General features: G+C 40.7%; 1 protein-coding gene across 8 annotated transcripts in view; it reads right to left on the bottom strand.

Moving 5' to 3' along the window:
• KIF1B (kinesin family member 1B) overlaps window positions 1-17479 on the bottom strand; it is a 150232-nt gene that overhangs the window by 72918 nt on the left and 59835 nt on the right. For 5 of the 8 annotated variants that reach the window (XM_032622628.1, XM_032622618.1, XM_032622591.1 and 2 more), the window contains exons 11-16: window positions 17027-17105; window positions 16109-16251; window positions 14999-15040; window positions 11792-11925; window positions 2394-2473; window positions 1243-1318 (exon numbers count right to left, since the gene is read on the bottom strand). In XM_032622628.1, coding sequence (XP_032478519.1) covers window positions 1243-1318; window positions 2394-2473; window positions 11792-11925; window positions 14999-15040; window positions 16109-16251; window positions 17027-17105 — 554 coding nt within the window. The remainder of the gene's footprint in view (window positions 1-1242; window positions 1319-2393; window positions 2474-11791; window positions 11926-14998; window positions 15041-16108; window positions 16252-17026; window positions 17106-17479) is intronic. The other 3 variants (XM_032622581.1, XM_032622638.1, XM_032622609.1) reach the window with 1 other exon arrangement.

Below are 17479 nucleotides of genomic sequence, written 5' to 3'. Positions count from 1 at the left end.
CCGATGCAGGGGATGCAGGTTCATGCCCCGGTCTGGGAAGATCCCACGTGCCGCGGAGCGGCTAGGCCCGTGAGCCATGGCCGCTGAGCCTGCGCGTCCGGAGCCTGTGCTCCGCAACGGGAGAGGCCACAACAGTGAGAGGCCCGCATACAGCAAAAAAAAAAAAAAAAAAAAAAAAAAAAAAAAAATATATATATATATATATAAAAAATGTCTCTAAATCAGTTTTCTTTGATGAAAATAACACATCAGAATTTATAAAAAAGAAAAACCTAACCAGAGAATCCTGAAAAAAACCCACAGGACTATTTCATATCACATAAAATGAAAGTACCAGTTGAAAACTCCATACCCATTCTATGCTAACCTAGAGAGACCATTATCAGACCCTTGCATGAAGATGTTTAAGTATCCAATAGTTAATTTGAAATCATATGAAATGAAGGACCATTTATTACTAGTATGAAATATATGCTTTTACATCAATATATGTTCTATTACTGTCCTATAAATAAGCACACAAAATAATCATTTCATAACAGTTTTCCAATATCTAATAATAACTAAGAAGCAACTAAGCGGGGGGGGGGGGGGTGGTGGAGAAAAAGAAAGAAAAGACCTTGCTATTCCAATTAGCTAAAAATGTATCTACTACTTAACAGCTATGACTAGGTAAGTAGGACAGTAACTACTGGAGTCATTAAAAAAAAAAAAAACTGAGAAGGGAGCAGAGGAGGCTAGAAGGATGAGGACAGGAGCTGCTTTACTCAGTCCAGTGGTTGTCTATCACACAAACTGTAAGAGCAAACTGAAGCAGTAGTTTTCTACACAAACCTGAACAGCTGAAACTGCTTCCAAAGAATTGTAATTCAGGGTTGCTGGCATCTGTGGGGAAAACTACATAGAAAGAGTAGCCAAACTGAAGCAAGGTATGCGAGGTTAGGCTACGAATTTTAGAGAAAGCAACAATGAAGATGAGGAAACATACTGAATCATGACCAAAAGTTACAGATTTATACTGCCTTGGAGATTATTTTATTAACAGTAAATATTTCTGAAAGCATTTTAGAAACAGGTTGGCCTTGTATTGTAAGATGAAATCAAAAATATCAGAAATTAAGCCAAGTCTCAAGATTTAAAAGAAAAGGAAGAGGAGCCAGCCCTGAAAGACATGAAGTGCCTCGTGACCAAGACAAACAAAAGTGTTTCTGTTTGTTTAAGTTTCACAACATTGTTCCCTACCTTTTTAGGTGAGAAAACCCCCAGGGTTCCTCCATCTTCCCGAATGGCAACTCCCATCTCAGCCAACAAGGCCTCTCTAGAAAAAGCAACAAGCGTATCAGAATAACAATACCAAAATGTCAAGTAAATCAGTCTAACTTGAATTGGAAAATAACGCAGAGCAAAAGCAACTGTCCATGTTTAAAGTCAGTAATACAAATGTGAAAGAATCTGCTTATCCCATCATTAATGAGAAATTATTTCTAAGAGAAATTGTATATTCAAAATAAAGTATGTTCTTGTCTTAGGTAAAGCTATATTCACCCAAATAAGAACTCTGGCACATCTGACTTTGGAGGTAGACAATAATTCATAAGTATGTCTATTAATATAAAAAAAGGAAGAAAGGACTATTCCCTTAAGGCAATACATCCACTTCAAAGAACCATTCCTTAAAATCCAAGAAAGCAATCAGAAAGTAACTTTGATATAGGGAGTATTATCTACAAATGTGATTTTCTCAAATGTCATGTTCCCATGACCACCATCATATTGATTCAACAATTCTAGCTTAAAATCTCTACAATAGAGAAGAAAATTGTTTCATACATTCACTTTACAAACACGTTAGCATGCACTTCTGCCTCATCTTCCATGAAGGAAGAAGATAGGAACTAACATTTTTTAAATGTATATTTATTCCAATAGCAAAAGTATTATTTTGGATTATGTTTATCTTTGGGGTAGAGAATTGGGAGGTTAAGATAAAATACAGATTTTGAAAGTTTGCAACTGAAACTCCTTAACCTCTTACCAAAGAGGTTCTAGAAAACATAACTCTGGAAGTCAGTAATCAGAACAGCTTTTTTTTATTTGCGCCTTTATCAAAGGCAGTCTTTTTGCAAATTAAAAACTCTTCAATATCTTCAGTTTTTATATGGATCCCTAGCAACACATAGTACAGTAACTAAGAACACGACTCCCTAGGGAACACGTGAATTTCACTTCAGAGTGTAAATTGGGCCATAAGTCCCATACGGGTTTGTTTGTTTGTTTTGTATTTGGGGAGGCAAGGTTCTTTGTTTTTAACTTCTATTTTATCTTTTCTTACTATAAAAGTAATCTAAATTCCTCAGAAAATTTAGAAACATTCCAGAGTTTAACTTCCTGACCTCTCCATTCTGATGGCCTCTGTTTTACGCAGCTTTTCCTCCCAGGTTTCGTTCAACTCAGCAATGATCTTCTCCGATTCCTAAGGAGGAAGTACACAGTTAAGCACCAAAGAGTCTTATAATTTAACATTCTGTGTCTAGGAAGAGCAGCAAGAAGCAGATGATGCCCTTTTGAGGATATGAGGCAGAATCTAATTCGATGAGGTGGTTTTTTTTCCCTTTCTTAATATGTAAAGAAAGAAATCAGCCCCAGATGTATTAATTCTCTTTAAGCCCTAATAAAAATAGCTTAATAGTGTGTGTGTGTATATGTGGGTGTGAGAGTGTATGTGTAGAAGGAAAGGTAATATTAGCATCCCAAAATGCAAAGCATTGTTTCTGACAGCCACTGCTACAAAAGAATAAAGCCCCCAATGATATTTGTTGCTTTTCTTAAAATTATTTATTTGGTTGCGCTGGGTCTTTTTTTTTTTTTTGGCTGCACTGCGTCTCCGCTGCTGCGCTTGGGCTTATTCTCTATTGCGGCGAGCGGGGGCCATTCCTCGCCGTGGTGTGCAGGCTTCTCATTGCGGTGGCTCCTCTTGTTGTGGAGCACGGTCTCTAGGCGCACAGGCTTCAGTAGCTGTGGCGCACGGGCTTAGCTGCTCCACGGCACGTGGGATCTTCCCAGACCAGAGCTCCAACCCGTGTCTCCTGCATTGGTAGGCAGATTCTTAACCTCTGCACCACCAGGGAAGCCCTGCGCCGGGTCTTAGTTGCGGCAGATGGGCTCCTTAGTTGCAGTTTGCCCGCTCCTTAGTTGTGGCACACAGCCTCCTTAGTTGTGGCATGCAAACTCCTAGTTGCGGCATGCATGTGGGATCTAGTTCCCTGACCAGGGATCACACCCGGGCCCCCTGCATTGGGAGATCAGAGCCTTAACCACTGCACCACCAGGGAAGTCCCTTCATTGTTTTTTGTTTCACTATAATTTCACCACAACACTGACAGGGTTCAGAACATGCTCCCCCAAATATGGTATTATCTTGGCATATTGAATACTTTAAGCTGAGTGATTTAAGAAATGGTACAAGTAGGAAGGACTCTCTGAGCTCCTCTTGAAGCAAGTCGTAAGACCCTCATGAGATGTAACCTCCCTACACCTGGAGGAATGGAGCATCCTTATTTCTCAAGATGAAGGAACATGAAGAATATGAACAGAGAGGCCTTCATTAAGTTTCCCCAGTTTACTATGGCAGACCTCGTTTTATTATACTTCACTTTATTGCACTTCTCAGGTATGGCATTTTTTACAAATTGAAAGTGTGTGGCAACCCTGCATCGAGCAAGTCTACCAGCGCCATTTTTCCAACAGTATTTGCTCACTTCGTGTCTCTTGTGTCACATTTTGGTAGTTCTTTTTTTTTAATTTATTTTTATTTATTTTTGGCTGCACTGGGTCTTCATTGCTGTGCGTGGGCTTTCTCTAGTTGCGGCGAGTGGGGGCTACTCTTCATTGTGGTTTGCGGGTTTCTCATTGCAGTGGTTTCTCTTGTTGCGGAGCACAGGCTCTAGGTGCACGGGCTTCAGTAGTTGTGGCTCGCAGGCTCTAGAGCGTAGGCTCAGTAGTCGTTGCTCCGCAGCACGTGGGATCTTCCCGAACCAGGGCTCGAACCTGTGTCCCCTGCACTGGCAGGCGGATTCTGCGCCACCAGGGAAGCCCACATTTTGGTAATTCTTGCACTATTTCAACATTTTCATTATTATTACATTTGCTATGGTGAGCTGTGATCACTGATCTTTGATGTTACTACTACAATTTGCTGAAGGTTCAGATGATAACACTTTTAAGCAATAAAGTATTTTTAAATTAAGGTGGTTTTTTTTGGACATAATGCTATTGCACACTTAATAGACTACAGTATAGTGTAAACTTAACTTTTATATGCACTGGGAGACCAAAAAATTTGTGTGACTCACTTTATCGTGATATTCACTTTACTGCGGTGGTCTGGAACTGAACCTGCAATACCTTCGAGGTGCCTATACTCTTAACTCACATCCCCCTTTGTTCTATCACATATTCCCACAACTTTCCACTCTTCACCAAACCCAGCATAAGAATGTTCATGTTTAACACTTCTTTGGGCCTTCATTTCCTTATGAAGTCTTCCATGTCACGTAAACAAACACTAAATAAATTTGTATGCTTTTCTCTTGTTAATCTGCCTTTTGTTAATCTGGGGCCCCAGCCAAGAACCTAGAAGGATAGAAGGAAAGATATTTTTCCTCCCCTAGCATACAATACCCCTCTGAACACAACCCAATTCCCGATATAGAAAGGTTTAACATTAGTCTCATATGAAGGCATGCAGCCACTAGAGTGACAATTTCCCAATCTCTTGCTGAGTGTTTATTATATGCCAGAAATATAAGAACGAAAACGTGTTTCCTGATTTCAGGAGCTTACTGTATACCAGGGAGAGAAGGAAGTAACTGATCATTCATTCATGCAGTAATTATATATAACTGCATTACATGCCAAGCCCTGTTCTAGGCAACTAGAGATATGGCAGGAAACAAAATTCCTGCCCCTCATGGGGCTTATATTCTCGTAAAGAGACTCAGATAATCAATCCATTTTAATCAGTGAGTCAAGTATATAGTGTGCCAGACAGTGATAAGAGCTTTGTAGAAAAATAAAGCAAAGACAAGAGGAATGTAGGGGGAGGGGTGGGTGAGGGAGCAATCTGCAGTGGGGTTGTCAGGACAGAGCTCACTGACAAGGTTCTACATAGGCAGACACAAAGGAAGAGCATCGGTATGTGAGGGAATAGGTAGGAAATGCCTGGCACTTTCCAGGAACAACAGCGTAGCTAGAGCAGCATGTTAGAGGATTGTGAATGGGAATGGTAGGAAAAAACAACAGGGCAGTGTGCTAAGTGCTACAACTGAAGTGTTCACAGGTCTGCTGGAGGGTGGATGAGTCAAGGCTGAGTGATACTCATACTGAGAATAAACTGACCAGGCAAAAAATGGAGGGAGAGGGGTACCAAAAAGGGAGTTAAGCACATGCAAAAAGCAGGAGAAAATGCTAGTCCTGGATACGAAATTAGAAAGTCAGATGACAATGATGATAATGATGATGAGATAATAGTAGTGGTAGTGATTCAGGATGAGAAGTTTTGACAGTTCACAAAATATTTCATTGTATAATTCATTTACCGGGCTATTGTATGAAGCCTCTGAGATCCCAAAACATAACTATCTACATAGAAAGAAATTGTGAATATGTAGTACAATAAACCCTGAGGCATCTGGCACTTGGTTTTCTGGAACGAGGCATGGTAGCATGTTAAAAAGCCGAGTAGGGCTTCCCTGGTGGCGCAGTGGTTGAGAGTCCGCCTGCCGATGCAGGGGACACGGGTTCGTGCCCCGGTCCGGGAAGATCCCACATGCCACGGAGCGGCTGGGCCCGTGAGCCATGGCTGCTGAGCCTGTGCGTCTGGAGCCTGTGCTCCGCAACGGGAGAGGCCACAACAGTGAGAGGCCCGTGTACCAAAAAAAAAAAGCAGGGTAGGGTTTCCCTGGTGGCGCAGTGTTTAAGAATCTGCCTGCCAATGCAGGGGACATGGGTTTGAGCCCTAGTCCGGGAAGACCCCACATGCCACGGAGCAACTAAGCCCATGCGCCACAACTACTGAGCCTGTGCTCTAGAGCCTGTGAGCCACAACTACTGAAGCCCGTGTTCCTAGAGCCCACTCTCCGCAACAAGAGAAGCCACCGCAATGAGAATTGCAAACCGCAACGAAGAGTAGCCTCCACTTGCCACAACTAGAGAAAAGCCCGCGCACAGCAACAAAAACCCAACGCAGCCAAAAATAAAATAAAATTAAAAAAAATTTTTAAAAAGCCAAGTAAAGACCCAAGGAGTCAGAAGAAACAAACAGGAGAGCATGCTGCTGCTGCTGCTGCTGCTGCTGCTGCTGCTGCTGCTGATGGAGGAGAAGAACAATAACAACAACAGGCTAAACTCGACAAAGAGCAAAACTGTTAAAAGTCAGAAAAGGCCTGGGCGTCAGTAAGGTGAATATAAAGGGGACCACGCAGCAGGTACTCAGAAATGAGTCGGTTACAAAGTGGGAGACGCTAGAGCAAGCCTGCAGCGGAAGGCAGGAGGGTAGAGACAAAATCACCTAAACTGGCTCTCATCAACCCCCGAGCACACACAGAGCCCCCTGAATGGCATCTCTACACAGTCCTTCAGTAGGAATGAATAACATGCAGTGCATATGCCACTCCACTGCTGAGTGAGGCACCAACAAGCCACGTTAGAGGGCCAGCAGCCAAGAAAAACCCATATGGTTACGGTAAGGAATGAGATGGCCAGGGAAGGAAGTGTGCCAGGTGCCGAGTGGTCAACAGCCTACCTCTAACGTGCCACAAGTTATTCAACAGCTGAAACAGGATAGCATTAAATGCTTCTGCGAATGACTATAAAAGGGCAAGTATAATATAAGCTACCACCATAACCTTCAAGATTTTAAGGCTTATTAAACACTGCTGGAGGGGGGTGGGGGAGGGAAGCACTGGGAGTTTGGGATTAATAGATGCAAACTATTACATATAGGATAGATAAACAAGGTCCTACTGTATAGCACAGGAACTACCTTCAATATCCTGCGATAAACCATAATGGAAAAGAATATAAAAAAAAGAATGTCTATGTATGTACGGCTGAGTCACTCTGCTGTCCAGCAGAGACTGGCACAACACTGTAGATCAACTATACTTCAATTAAAAATTCAACTAAATTAAAGACAGCTGGATAGAAACCTTTACACTCTAAAGTGACAACTTCAAAAACAAAGGCATAGGATAACAGGATGTCCAAACCACAGCACCGAGACTAGTGCTTATTATATATACTGTGGTCCACAAGCCACTCTGATATTAGTTATGAAATACAAACTGACCTATGAGATACTTAAAATATTTTTTTCCTGGTTGGTTATCTTCAGAAAAAGAGTGTATCAGAGCAGAGATTAATCCGGCTGTAGTAAAGCTATTCTATTTTGGGGCAACTATAAACTCACCCCAAGGAAGCAAAGTTACTGTCTAGGAATCCTCTTACCATCTTGCTGCCAACTCTAATGTGACCTCTCTCTTTTTACTCACCACCTGGAGGGTAAATCAGAATATGAGCTCCTTGTAGAAAAGTTAATTAGTAAGCTGAGTAAGGTACAATATACTTTTCTTTTTCATTAGGGCTTAAAAGTTGCAACTTGTATGTTGTCTAGAAAGTTACTTTTTTTTTTTTAAATTCTTTTAGTTTATTTTTGGCTGCTTTGTTGCTGCATGCAGGCTTTCTCTAGTTGCAGCGAGCGGGGGCTACTCTTTGTTGTGGTGCGCGGGCTTCTCATTGCGGTGGCTTCTACTGTTGTGCAGCACGGGCTCCAGGCGCAAGGGCTTCAGTAGTTGCAGCACGCGGGCTCAGTAGTTGCGGCACACGGGCTCTGAGGTGCGCGGGCTCAGTAGTTGTGGCTCATGGACTCTAGAGCGCAGGCTCAGTAGTTGTGGTGTACGGGCTTGGTTGCTGGGTGGCATGTGGGATCTTCCCGGACCAGGGATTGAACCCGTGTCCCATGCATTGGCAGGCGGATTCTTAACTACTGTGCCACCAGGGAAGTCCCTAGAAAGTTAGTTTTTTAAACTCTGAAGAAAGGTTAGAGAAAACAATATTGAGTGTCATTTATCTAAACTTCAGTGCTGGAAAAAGCCATTTATTCCAGAAACATTCTAGAAATATAGAGACTGAGGACCAGAGAAACTAAGTGATTATCCCGAGGCCCCACTTCTCCCTGAGCCAGGTCTATAGTTGGGTTTCCTGTGTTCTGTTTTCCAATTAAGGCAAAATCAACAGCCTTTAAAGAAAATATTCTACTAAATAGCTCACCATAAATTAAGAAAGAGTGAGGAATAGTCTTTCTTCAAGCCTGAATAACAAACTTAGTATAAATAAAATAGAGATGACAACAGGAAGACAGCTTTCAGTCTGTGTCATCAACTTACTCTGCAGGCAGGCCTGGCGTGCTGGTCTCCAGAGCTGCCCATACCTCATTCTAGAAACCTAATTTTAAGATTAAACTGAAATTGGGATTCATGCTTCAGAAATGAGGAGTCAAGAGGACACTCTTTAAGGGTCTTTCCTTCCTGCAGGTACTGTACATTAAAAAACTCTGAAAAAACAGAGTGACATCAGGAACATTTTTTTAAGCCCCAAGGAATGTTGGGCTCAGGCGTCATTCACTTTGATCTCACATCATGTATTATCTAGCTATTTGTACAGCACTGGTTAATAACTATGTTCATAATGCTAAATACAACTTAATTACTTCACCATGATCCAGTTAAGGTGGCAGAGAAGTCCACAGAACAAGTCAGAAATATTTCCCCCCCAAAAAATTACAGTTTAAATTGTGGTGTTTAAAGAGTTAAACAGTTGCTACATGGAACGTTCCTTGAAGCCATCAGATGGGTTTTACTGTACTGAATGCAGCATGCGTCATAAGTGAGCTCCAAGCGTGGGGCCCTCGGGCTGCCTAGCACAGCATTTACCCTTGCATGCTTCTGTAATGGATATTTGTAGATATTTATAGTCTAAGCCTAAGCAATGGCACTCACAGTACTGACACTGATGCCAGACTAATAAACACCAGAGGCACCACATAGTAACTGTAGCTACGTATTTAAAACCTTATTAAGTCGGAATCCAAATCAAGGAGACAACATTTCAACTCAGTTTGAGCTGCAACTAAACACTGAAAGCAATTACACTTTACTCTCTATTGCCAGAGGTTTGTGGAGGGCTCAGGGTATTTATGATGGGGTAACATGGGTCTCTTCCGTATGGAAACAGGCTATTCAATGAATTAAGCAACAGCAGCTCCCCATGTAAAAGTGTTCTACCAACTGATCATTTTTTTAAAGTTAAAAGTAAAGAGAAGCAAAGGGACATAAAATGTTAGGAAAATGAATTAACCTCCTGTATTACTGTTTTCCATTAGGTACAGTATTTTTCTCCTACAGTGTCATGTCTTAGGAATGCCACTTCTTCACACTCAACAATGAAACAGTCCCAAAATGAGAAATTCTCAGGCATTTCTATCATACAAACACTGCCTTGCCCTGTGAACACAAGATGTTATCTGCCTGCAGCATTAAAATGTAGGTCTGCCGACATGAACTCTCACCATTCACAAAATAGGAGTCGAACTAAGGCGCTTATGCTTCAGTAAACTACCATGCTGCATTAAAAAACAAGATTGAACACAAAACCATAAAGAAACTATTTTCTAAAGCTAGGGAAAATGGAAGATGTCATTTAGGTTGGCTTAAAGGAGAACTAAAACAGAAATTTATTTTCTGATAAAAGCAATACAGTTCTGTTTTGTTTTTGCTGGGAAGTAGGGAGATTGGGGGGAGGGTTCCTTGAATAATGGCAGTGTTATTCCCTAGAGACTATCTGGAAGATACAGGGCGACCTAACGCTTAAAAAGTCTGCTCCACATCTTGACTCCTAACATTCAACATTCTTTTCAGTTGGTTCCACTTGGCAGTTGGGAAGAATTTTTTTTCCTACATCAAGATGTGTGTTAAAGGGAATGTAATCTCATTTGTACACTAAGGTAAGATTCAAATAGTAAGATTCAAAATCCCCAAAGAAAAATAACATTTTATATTGAATAGTAAATGAAAGATTTCACTTTTCCTTTCCACAGAACCTCTGCATGTCCCCACTGGCCTGAACAGAACCCTACACAGCAACTTTGCCTATCACGATAAAATACAGAAATAAAAGCCTTCTTGCACAGGGCTTCACGAACATCGTTAGTAAAATTTCAAAGTCAATTTCACAATAGCAGAAATTATCCTTTCCTTTGCAAAATTTAATGAAAAGGTTTCTCACTCCCTGTCCCGCTGCCAGGAATTTTAGAGTTTCACCCACTTTCCACTAACAAGTTCTGAAGGAAGAAACAAGATTACTTTTGTTTCTAAAGCACCTTATGTTAGAAGTGAGTGAAATGCCAAGGAAAAGGCAGGCTGATTAAGAAGCAGAAGCCCATTCTTCATATAAAATCTTTTTCAGCCTCACCTGCAAACCAAAATGAATGTTCTAGCATCTTCAATTATCAAGCTAAATTCCCTTTTAGCAAAAAGGTTCAGCAAACCTTTTCCATCGTTAACCTGTCAAAGTGTGTCACTATTCTCAACGGTCCTTGAATGAGCAGCCATGGTGGAGAACACTGAGCGCAATGTGAAGGGGACTGCATGCTCGGGGCAGGACTGCAACCGCCCAGCTCCTTAAAGTTTCTTTGCTCTCCTTGTTTTTCCTATCCAGTACTCTTTTTTTTTTTTTAATTTAAGTTCTAAGCAGCTAGTGGGAAGCAGCCACATAGCACAGGGAGATCAGCTCAGTGCTCTGTGACCACCTAGAGGGGTGGGATAAGGAGGGTGGGAGGGAGACGCAAGAGGGAGGGGATATGGGGATACACGTGTATGTACTCCAGTACTCTTGAATACAAAGGCCACAAGGTACGGATAAAACTATCATCCTGGAAATGACAAGCAGGGAAAGAAAAGGCATTTGTGTTGTTGTCACGGTGGTTTCATGGATGGCACCACAGGTGACAACCGTCTGTTCTCACTGTAGTCACCAAGGGGGAAGGAAGAACCTACGAGTCAGAAGGCTTTGCTGCTCCTAACGTTCGTATTCATTGAGAGAGACAGAAAGTACCTGCCAGAGCCAGCAACAGGCTGGCAAAGCCAAGCCGGGTGCCACGGTGGGTGACCGGCACACGCAGGACTCAAGTGTGCACGCCAGCACTAACATCCGTGAGCCCATATGCACCAGCACAGGAGGGGGCGGCCCTTCCACAGCAGTGCTCCCAGGGCTTTCTGTGAACTTCCAGAAAATATCATTTCACGTGTCTCTGAATAAACCTGGTACAGCTACTCAAATGTGCAAACTTTCTTTTGATTATACATTTTACTAACAGAAGCAGGGGCCTATACAGAATTCCATCTTCAAAATAAACTAAATGTTTAATTAGTTTCCAGTGAAATTTCTAACTAAACAATTTCACTGTGACTTATAAACTACCTCAGAATTAATGGACATATCTACTTATCAGTTACTTTGCCTGGTCGACTTACAATCTGCCTATGCATCCCTGCCGGGCCATGTCAGACTCAAGTATTCTGGCGAAAATTATCTTACAAAGCAGCAATTTCAGGACACCTCTGAGAGTCAGAAATTTCTTCCACATGCTGAACCAGAATCTCAGTGATTTTTAGTCCTAACTCTGCCTTGTGGAGCTACACAGAATACCTTTCATTGAATCTGAGTTACTACTTACCTTTAGACGTTCGATGGCTTCCTCTCCTCCAGGTGTAGACATGATTCTCTCCTGAATACTGGTCACAGATGTTAAGCCCACCTGACTATTGAGTGAGCAGGAAGATGGAGATGAAGTAAGGGACCCCATGGATGCTGTGGAAAAATTGCCAGGACGTTGATTCTCAGAGGCTAGCAAGTACCTATGCTTATTGTTCTGAAAATCTTTCAGATCTGAGAGATAGAAAGAAGGGAAGGCAGAAAAAGTAGAAAAGAGGGAAAGGAGCAGGAGAAGAAAAAAGACAGGAAGGAACACCAGTGTAAGAAAGGACAGCATTAAAGCAGCAAGACCAAGACGAGTTATGATACAAAGACAAGTTATAATTGTTCTAGATGGCAGTTCTGAAACATGTCTGTCTTTAATACTGGTATTTTAGAAGTTAAGAACCGCTTCTGAATTTAGAAACTAAAAAATTCTAATGTGGGTTAACACTGTATCTGTTAGGGGGTAACCAGAGCCTCAAAGAATACAGCTCAGGCTCTCCCCCTAAACAGCCATGCTACATTCCTGTATTCCTTCTATGGCTCCAAATCTACAACATCTTAGGTTTATACTACTCTTAAATCCCAGTAGTTTGTAACAGTAAGGGAAAAAAGATGATCATTTATTTATCAATATCAATACATATCAGTCTGGCCCAGTATGTATGTCATTCAGCAAAAATTCCCAAGAAAATGTTATGTTAGAACAAAAATCTGAGTGCTCAGTAGTGTTCTTCGTATGCTAAAAAGGATTTTTAAAATATGCCTTTTAAAAAAAGGAGAGGTAATCGTAGCAATTATAGGGATCTTGTATAAGTCCTGGTTAAGAACTTAGGGTTGACGACCTCAACAGTGATGAACAATTAGCAAACTGTTCAATTTGGTGTAGCTTACATTCGTCTATTAGAGCAAGCAAAAATTAAGGCTGATTATCTGCTAATTTAAGTAAGGCTCCCACTTTGCCTAACCGAATAACCATGAGTCACTGGGGAGCTGAGTTCCTAGTATGGAATGCAAGTTTTAGGGACATACTTTCATTTACTAAGGTCTTTAATAGAACTCTAAGTTTTGCTTTTAAACTTAGTTTTGGTAAAAAGAGCCACAAACAACAAATTCATTAATTTGCTGTTTGTACTTTTCTTCATTAGTCATCTTTCTCAAATAGGCACCAGAGGAAATCCATAGGTATTGGTGCATTCCTATTTTTAAATCAGCTCATTTTTAAATGTAAGAAAATCTACATTGCTCAAAGTTCATATCAAAACTAAATAAGTTTTCCTTAAAGGATATAATATGAACCAACACAAAGAGTCAGAAGAAACATTATTAGCTCTCTCTGCGTCTACCCATGTGAATTTAATCAAAGCCAGTTCTTGAAGCCCCTTAAAACCAGCGGTTGCTTCAAGACAGTTTGAAAACCACCATCTGCAAATATAGAACATAGGAAAACAAGCAAGTTTTAAAAGGGGGGTAGGAACTGGAGCAAAAAATTAGCCATCAGGTGATGGCAGCAAAGTGGGAAAGAATAGGATGGATGGAGTTTAGAAGGTCCAATTGACACATGCAAGCCCTAAAAGGCATTAAGGGTAGTGACTGAAACAGAAACTTAGAGGTAGTCAAGGCTGCTTTCCTGCACAGATACAGAATTAAAACTTGGTCATGCATAGCTTTCTGGGAGATTCCACAACTGCTCAGAAAAGAGTGAGGCAGCAAGCTGGCAGCAGCATCACCTGGAGCACAAAAGCAAGAACAAAGGGTGTCTTTCCCACACCAGTTATCAGCTGGCTTTGGAAATCTCAGACAGAGCTGTTCCATTCCAAGAGTCACTCTGGATTAGGAATGTTATAGTGCCTTCAAGGCTTAACCTCATCACAGCAGCCAGGGCTACCTTTGGTTTCTCCTATGTATTGTCTCACTGTCTACCAAGCCTTGTTACATGCCCTACTGTAGAAATAAACAAATCAATAAAAATCTAAAACTTAACCCCCCAAAATTAAGTTTCTTCACTTATTCTAATAATTTCTTGATGAATTATCTTAAAAGGGTAAGAAATTACTTTCTTGCCAACATAATGACAGATATGCAGCAGGTAATGAGGTGTGATCCTTTTTATAAAATGTCCTCATTTCAAGCACACATTTTAGACACCCAAGTTTTGTTGTTTTTTTTTTTTTTGCAGTACGCGGGCCTCTCACTGTTGTTGCCTTTCCCGTTGCGGAGCACAGGCTCCGGGCGCGCAGGCTCAGCGGCCATGGCTCACGGGCCCAGCCGCTCCGCGGCATGTGGGATCTTCCCGGACCGGGGCACGAACCCGCGTCCCCTGCATCGGCAGGCGGACTCTCAACCACTGCGCCACCAGGGAAGCCCGACAGCCAAGTTTTTTAAAATTTAATTTGTAATTCATGAAAAAGAGAAAAAAATGTTTACCTAACCATCAAGTAAGCTGAGGCCCAAGATATGGAGGAAATCAACTTAGCAAAAGCACAGGTGAGTGCTGATCCAACATTCACAAAGCTACTCAGTCATGGAGATTTGGCCAACTAGAAGTGATTGTTTTCAATTATATATACACTAAGGCTCAGAATTACACAGCTAATTTAAAAGGATTTTCCTAATAAATAATCAGGACCTGAAGGATCAAGAGGCCAAAAAAGGCGTAATATGATTGAAAACAAGGGCTCTGGGTTACACTACCCAGTCTGACCACAAAGAAACCACGGGATCTCATTTAGTGGCAAACTACCCACTCCAGGCAGCAGTGTCCTCCTTAGCAAAATGGAGCTTTGTCAGAGTCACTGACAGGACTAAAGAGATAATATATTCAAGATACCTAGAACAGGTCCTGGCACATTATAAACACTCAAAAAATGTGAGCTGCTGTCATCACTATCATCATGTATGACTTTGGATTCAGTTTAATCACATTTAAGTGGAAAAACTGAACAGTAGAAGCAGCAAGAGGTTTTTAAGCCTCTCGACTTTATTCAAGCCACAAACTGAAATCCAGCAAAACTTGCTTTGCTAATGGAAAAGGGCAAAGATAGGAACATTTCTGAATCTACAGTACGCTCTGTCTGGGATTTCTCTGTTAGGATGGCTGGCATGCAAAGTTCATTTTAAGGCTGATCCAGCAGAGGCAGATTAGCAAGTCAGAGTGCTGGAAACACCCAGTACATGAAATACACACATTTGCCTCCACTTCCAGAGTAATCATCGATCAATGGATCAGCTGAAGGTAAGCAAGAGGGAAAATACAAAAAGGGTCAAAGTTCAGGTTCAGCAATGACAGAGGGAACAGAGCAGTATTTGGCATTTGGGAAGGTGAAAAAATTGACACTTAGAATAATATATTATCATTTTACAAACCGTATGTATTCATTTAAACTCCGGTGCTAATCAGTAAGAAGAACTAAACTAGAAGAGGCCTTGAAAATCTTATTAGAATTGTAAACACTATAATATTAATCTGACACTCAAAAAATAAAAATATGCTTTATTAAATAAACCCATATACTATTCTACCTGAATGATTTAGTTAACTCACTTAGGAGAACTTCTGATTAGACATTATGTAGGCAGATCACTGAGGTTAAAGAAGATTCAATTTAAGACAACACTGTAAGACTCTCTGGAAGTCTAATTCTTGAACTTGACAGGAATTGGTTATTTTCCCCTTCATAAGTTCATAAGGAGTGAGTTGGGGGGCATTCAATCATTTTGTAGGGGGGCAACCACTCAAAGGTAAATCTTATCTGAAAGGTGACTGGAATAGTGGGTTTCTTACATATATATTACTCCTACATTAATCTAGAGAAACCCATAACACAAAAACAAAAATTTTAAGTTAACAGTTTTATGAAGTGGTTAATTTCTCAGTGAGAATAAACTTAACATTCCAAATAAACTTCACTGCTGATCTAAAACAGAAATCTCATAAAAATACAAATCATGATATATTACGTTTTAAGAAGTAATTTCATGAGTTCAAACAGATAAGCTGGTACATAAAGGAATTCTAAGATCATTTTCAATGAGTTTTCTTTCTTTTTTTTTTTTTGGCCATAGGTCTTGCAGGATCTGTCCCCCAACCAGGGATTAAACCAGGCCATGGCAGTGAAAGCCCCAAATCCTAACCACTAAGCCACCAGGGAACTACTCTCAATGGGCTTTTTAAGAAGTTAAGAAGAAACAAAAACCTCTTGCTTTACCATCTAGCTGCCTCAAGCTCCTTAACTCTAAGTTTAAGAGTCCTCGAGAGGAAAGGAATAGATTTTGCGTTGATCCTTAATTCACTTACTATCAATAATATCTCCCAACCCCTGAGCACGAAGAAGGTCCTTCAGCCGTGTCACCTCTTCCTTTAATTCACGAACCAGTTTGGCATTGGGGTCCTCATTGATAACAGCATTGCATTTAATTTGTTTTGCACGATCTGCATATCTAGATCCAAAAAGAAAACACATTTTTGCCATTCCTCAAATGCTCTACTTCTCATAAGTAACATACCATTATTTCTAACTCAAACAGCTTGAGTATTTACACATTTTATGAGCCTTAATAATAACACATTTGTAGAAAGCTTTACAGTACCTTATAAAGATGAGGAAAAAGGCTCCAATGAATTTAAGTGATTTCCCCAAGATCACAAAGAAAATAAATATCAAAGAGAGGACTCAAAACTAATTTATTAGACCATATAGTGTTTCTTCCATTATATCAAAAATGTCTTTAATGAGACAAGAGTTGAAAGTTCCAGATTAAAGTAATGGAACCTATTCATATATAAGACTACCCTACTAGTAAACATTCTGTCAGTAATTTTGAAAATATTACATGTACTCATAACTTTGTTACTTTTTATGATGTGAGCATTTCTATAATGACAAACATGAGAAGGGGACACTTCTTTTTACAGAAATAAATATTGTAAGAAATTTCTACTATTATCTAAAAGTTATCCAAAAATCTCACCAGAGCAAATTTAATATCTTCCCTATGAAAAAGTCCCCGCCTTTCTCAATGAAACTGAAAACTATAAACAGGTAAGCTCTATTATAATAAAAATCATTTTCCCCCATGTTTCCCCTGTTATGAGAGGGATGGATCGTTGTTTACTCAAGCGACTACCCACACAGCATATGAAAATCCATGGCGTAACAAGATGACTTATGGTAGCACTGTGTTCTGTTTAGCTATTGAAATCAAACTGGAGTACCTCAGAGTGCTCAAAGTTTCATCATAGTTGATATCTGCTGGGCTCAGAGCAGCAACCATTGCAGTCCGAGAATTGCCACCTAAAAAGATGAATCATAATTATCTCAAACCATACTCATTTTAGAAAAACTTTTATTGAATGTGTCAAATCAGACAGCACAATCTCAGATCCCAAGATTTAATCAACAGATTTTTGGACTGCCCCCACGCCAGGCACTGTTATATGCACATCTTAGCATTTGGATGTACTGTGTCCAGTTTCCCTCTTCCCACTCCCATTAAGATCTCAGACACTCCACCAAGGCCATTCTTAGTGATGTCAAAGTCACTGGCAGCATGGACAGCACAACAGGCCATTCTCAGCCACTCCTTCTATCATCAACATGTGACACAGCTAATCACTACCTCCTTCTCATTAACAATGAGGGAAAGGGGCTACAGGAACAGTGAATGA

This window comes from Phocoena sinus, chromosome 1, assembly GCF_008692025.1.
Source record: "Phocoena sinus isolate mPhoSin1 chromosome 1, mPhoSin1.pri, whole genome shotgun sequence".
Lineage (NCBI taxonomy): Eukaryota > Metazoa > Chordata > Mammalia > Artiodactyla > Phocoenidae > Phocoena > Phocoena sinus.
This window is presented reverse-complemented; position numbering and strand designations above follow the sequence as displayed.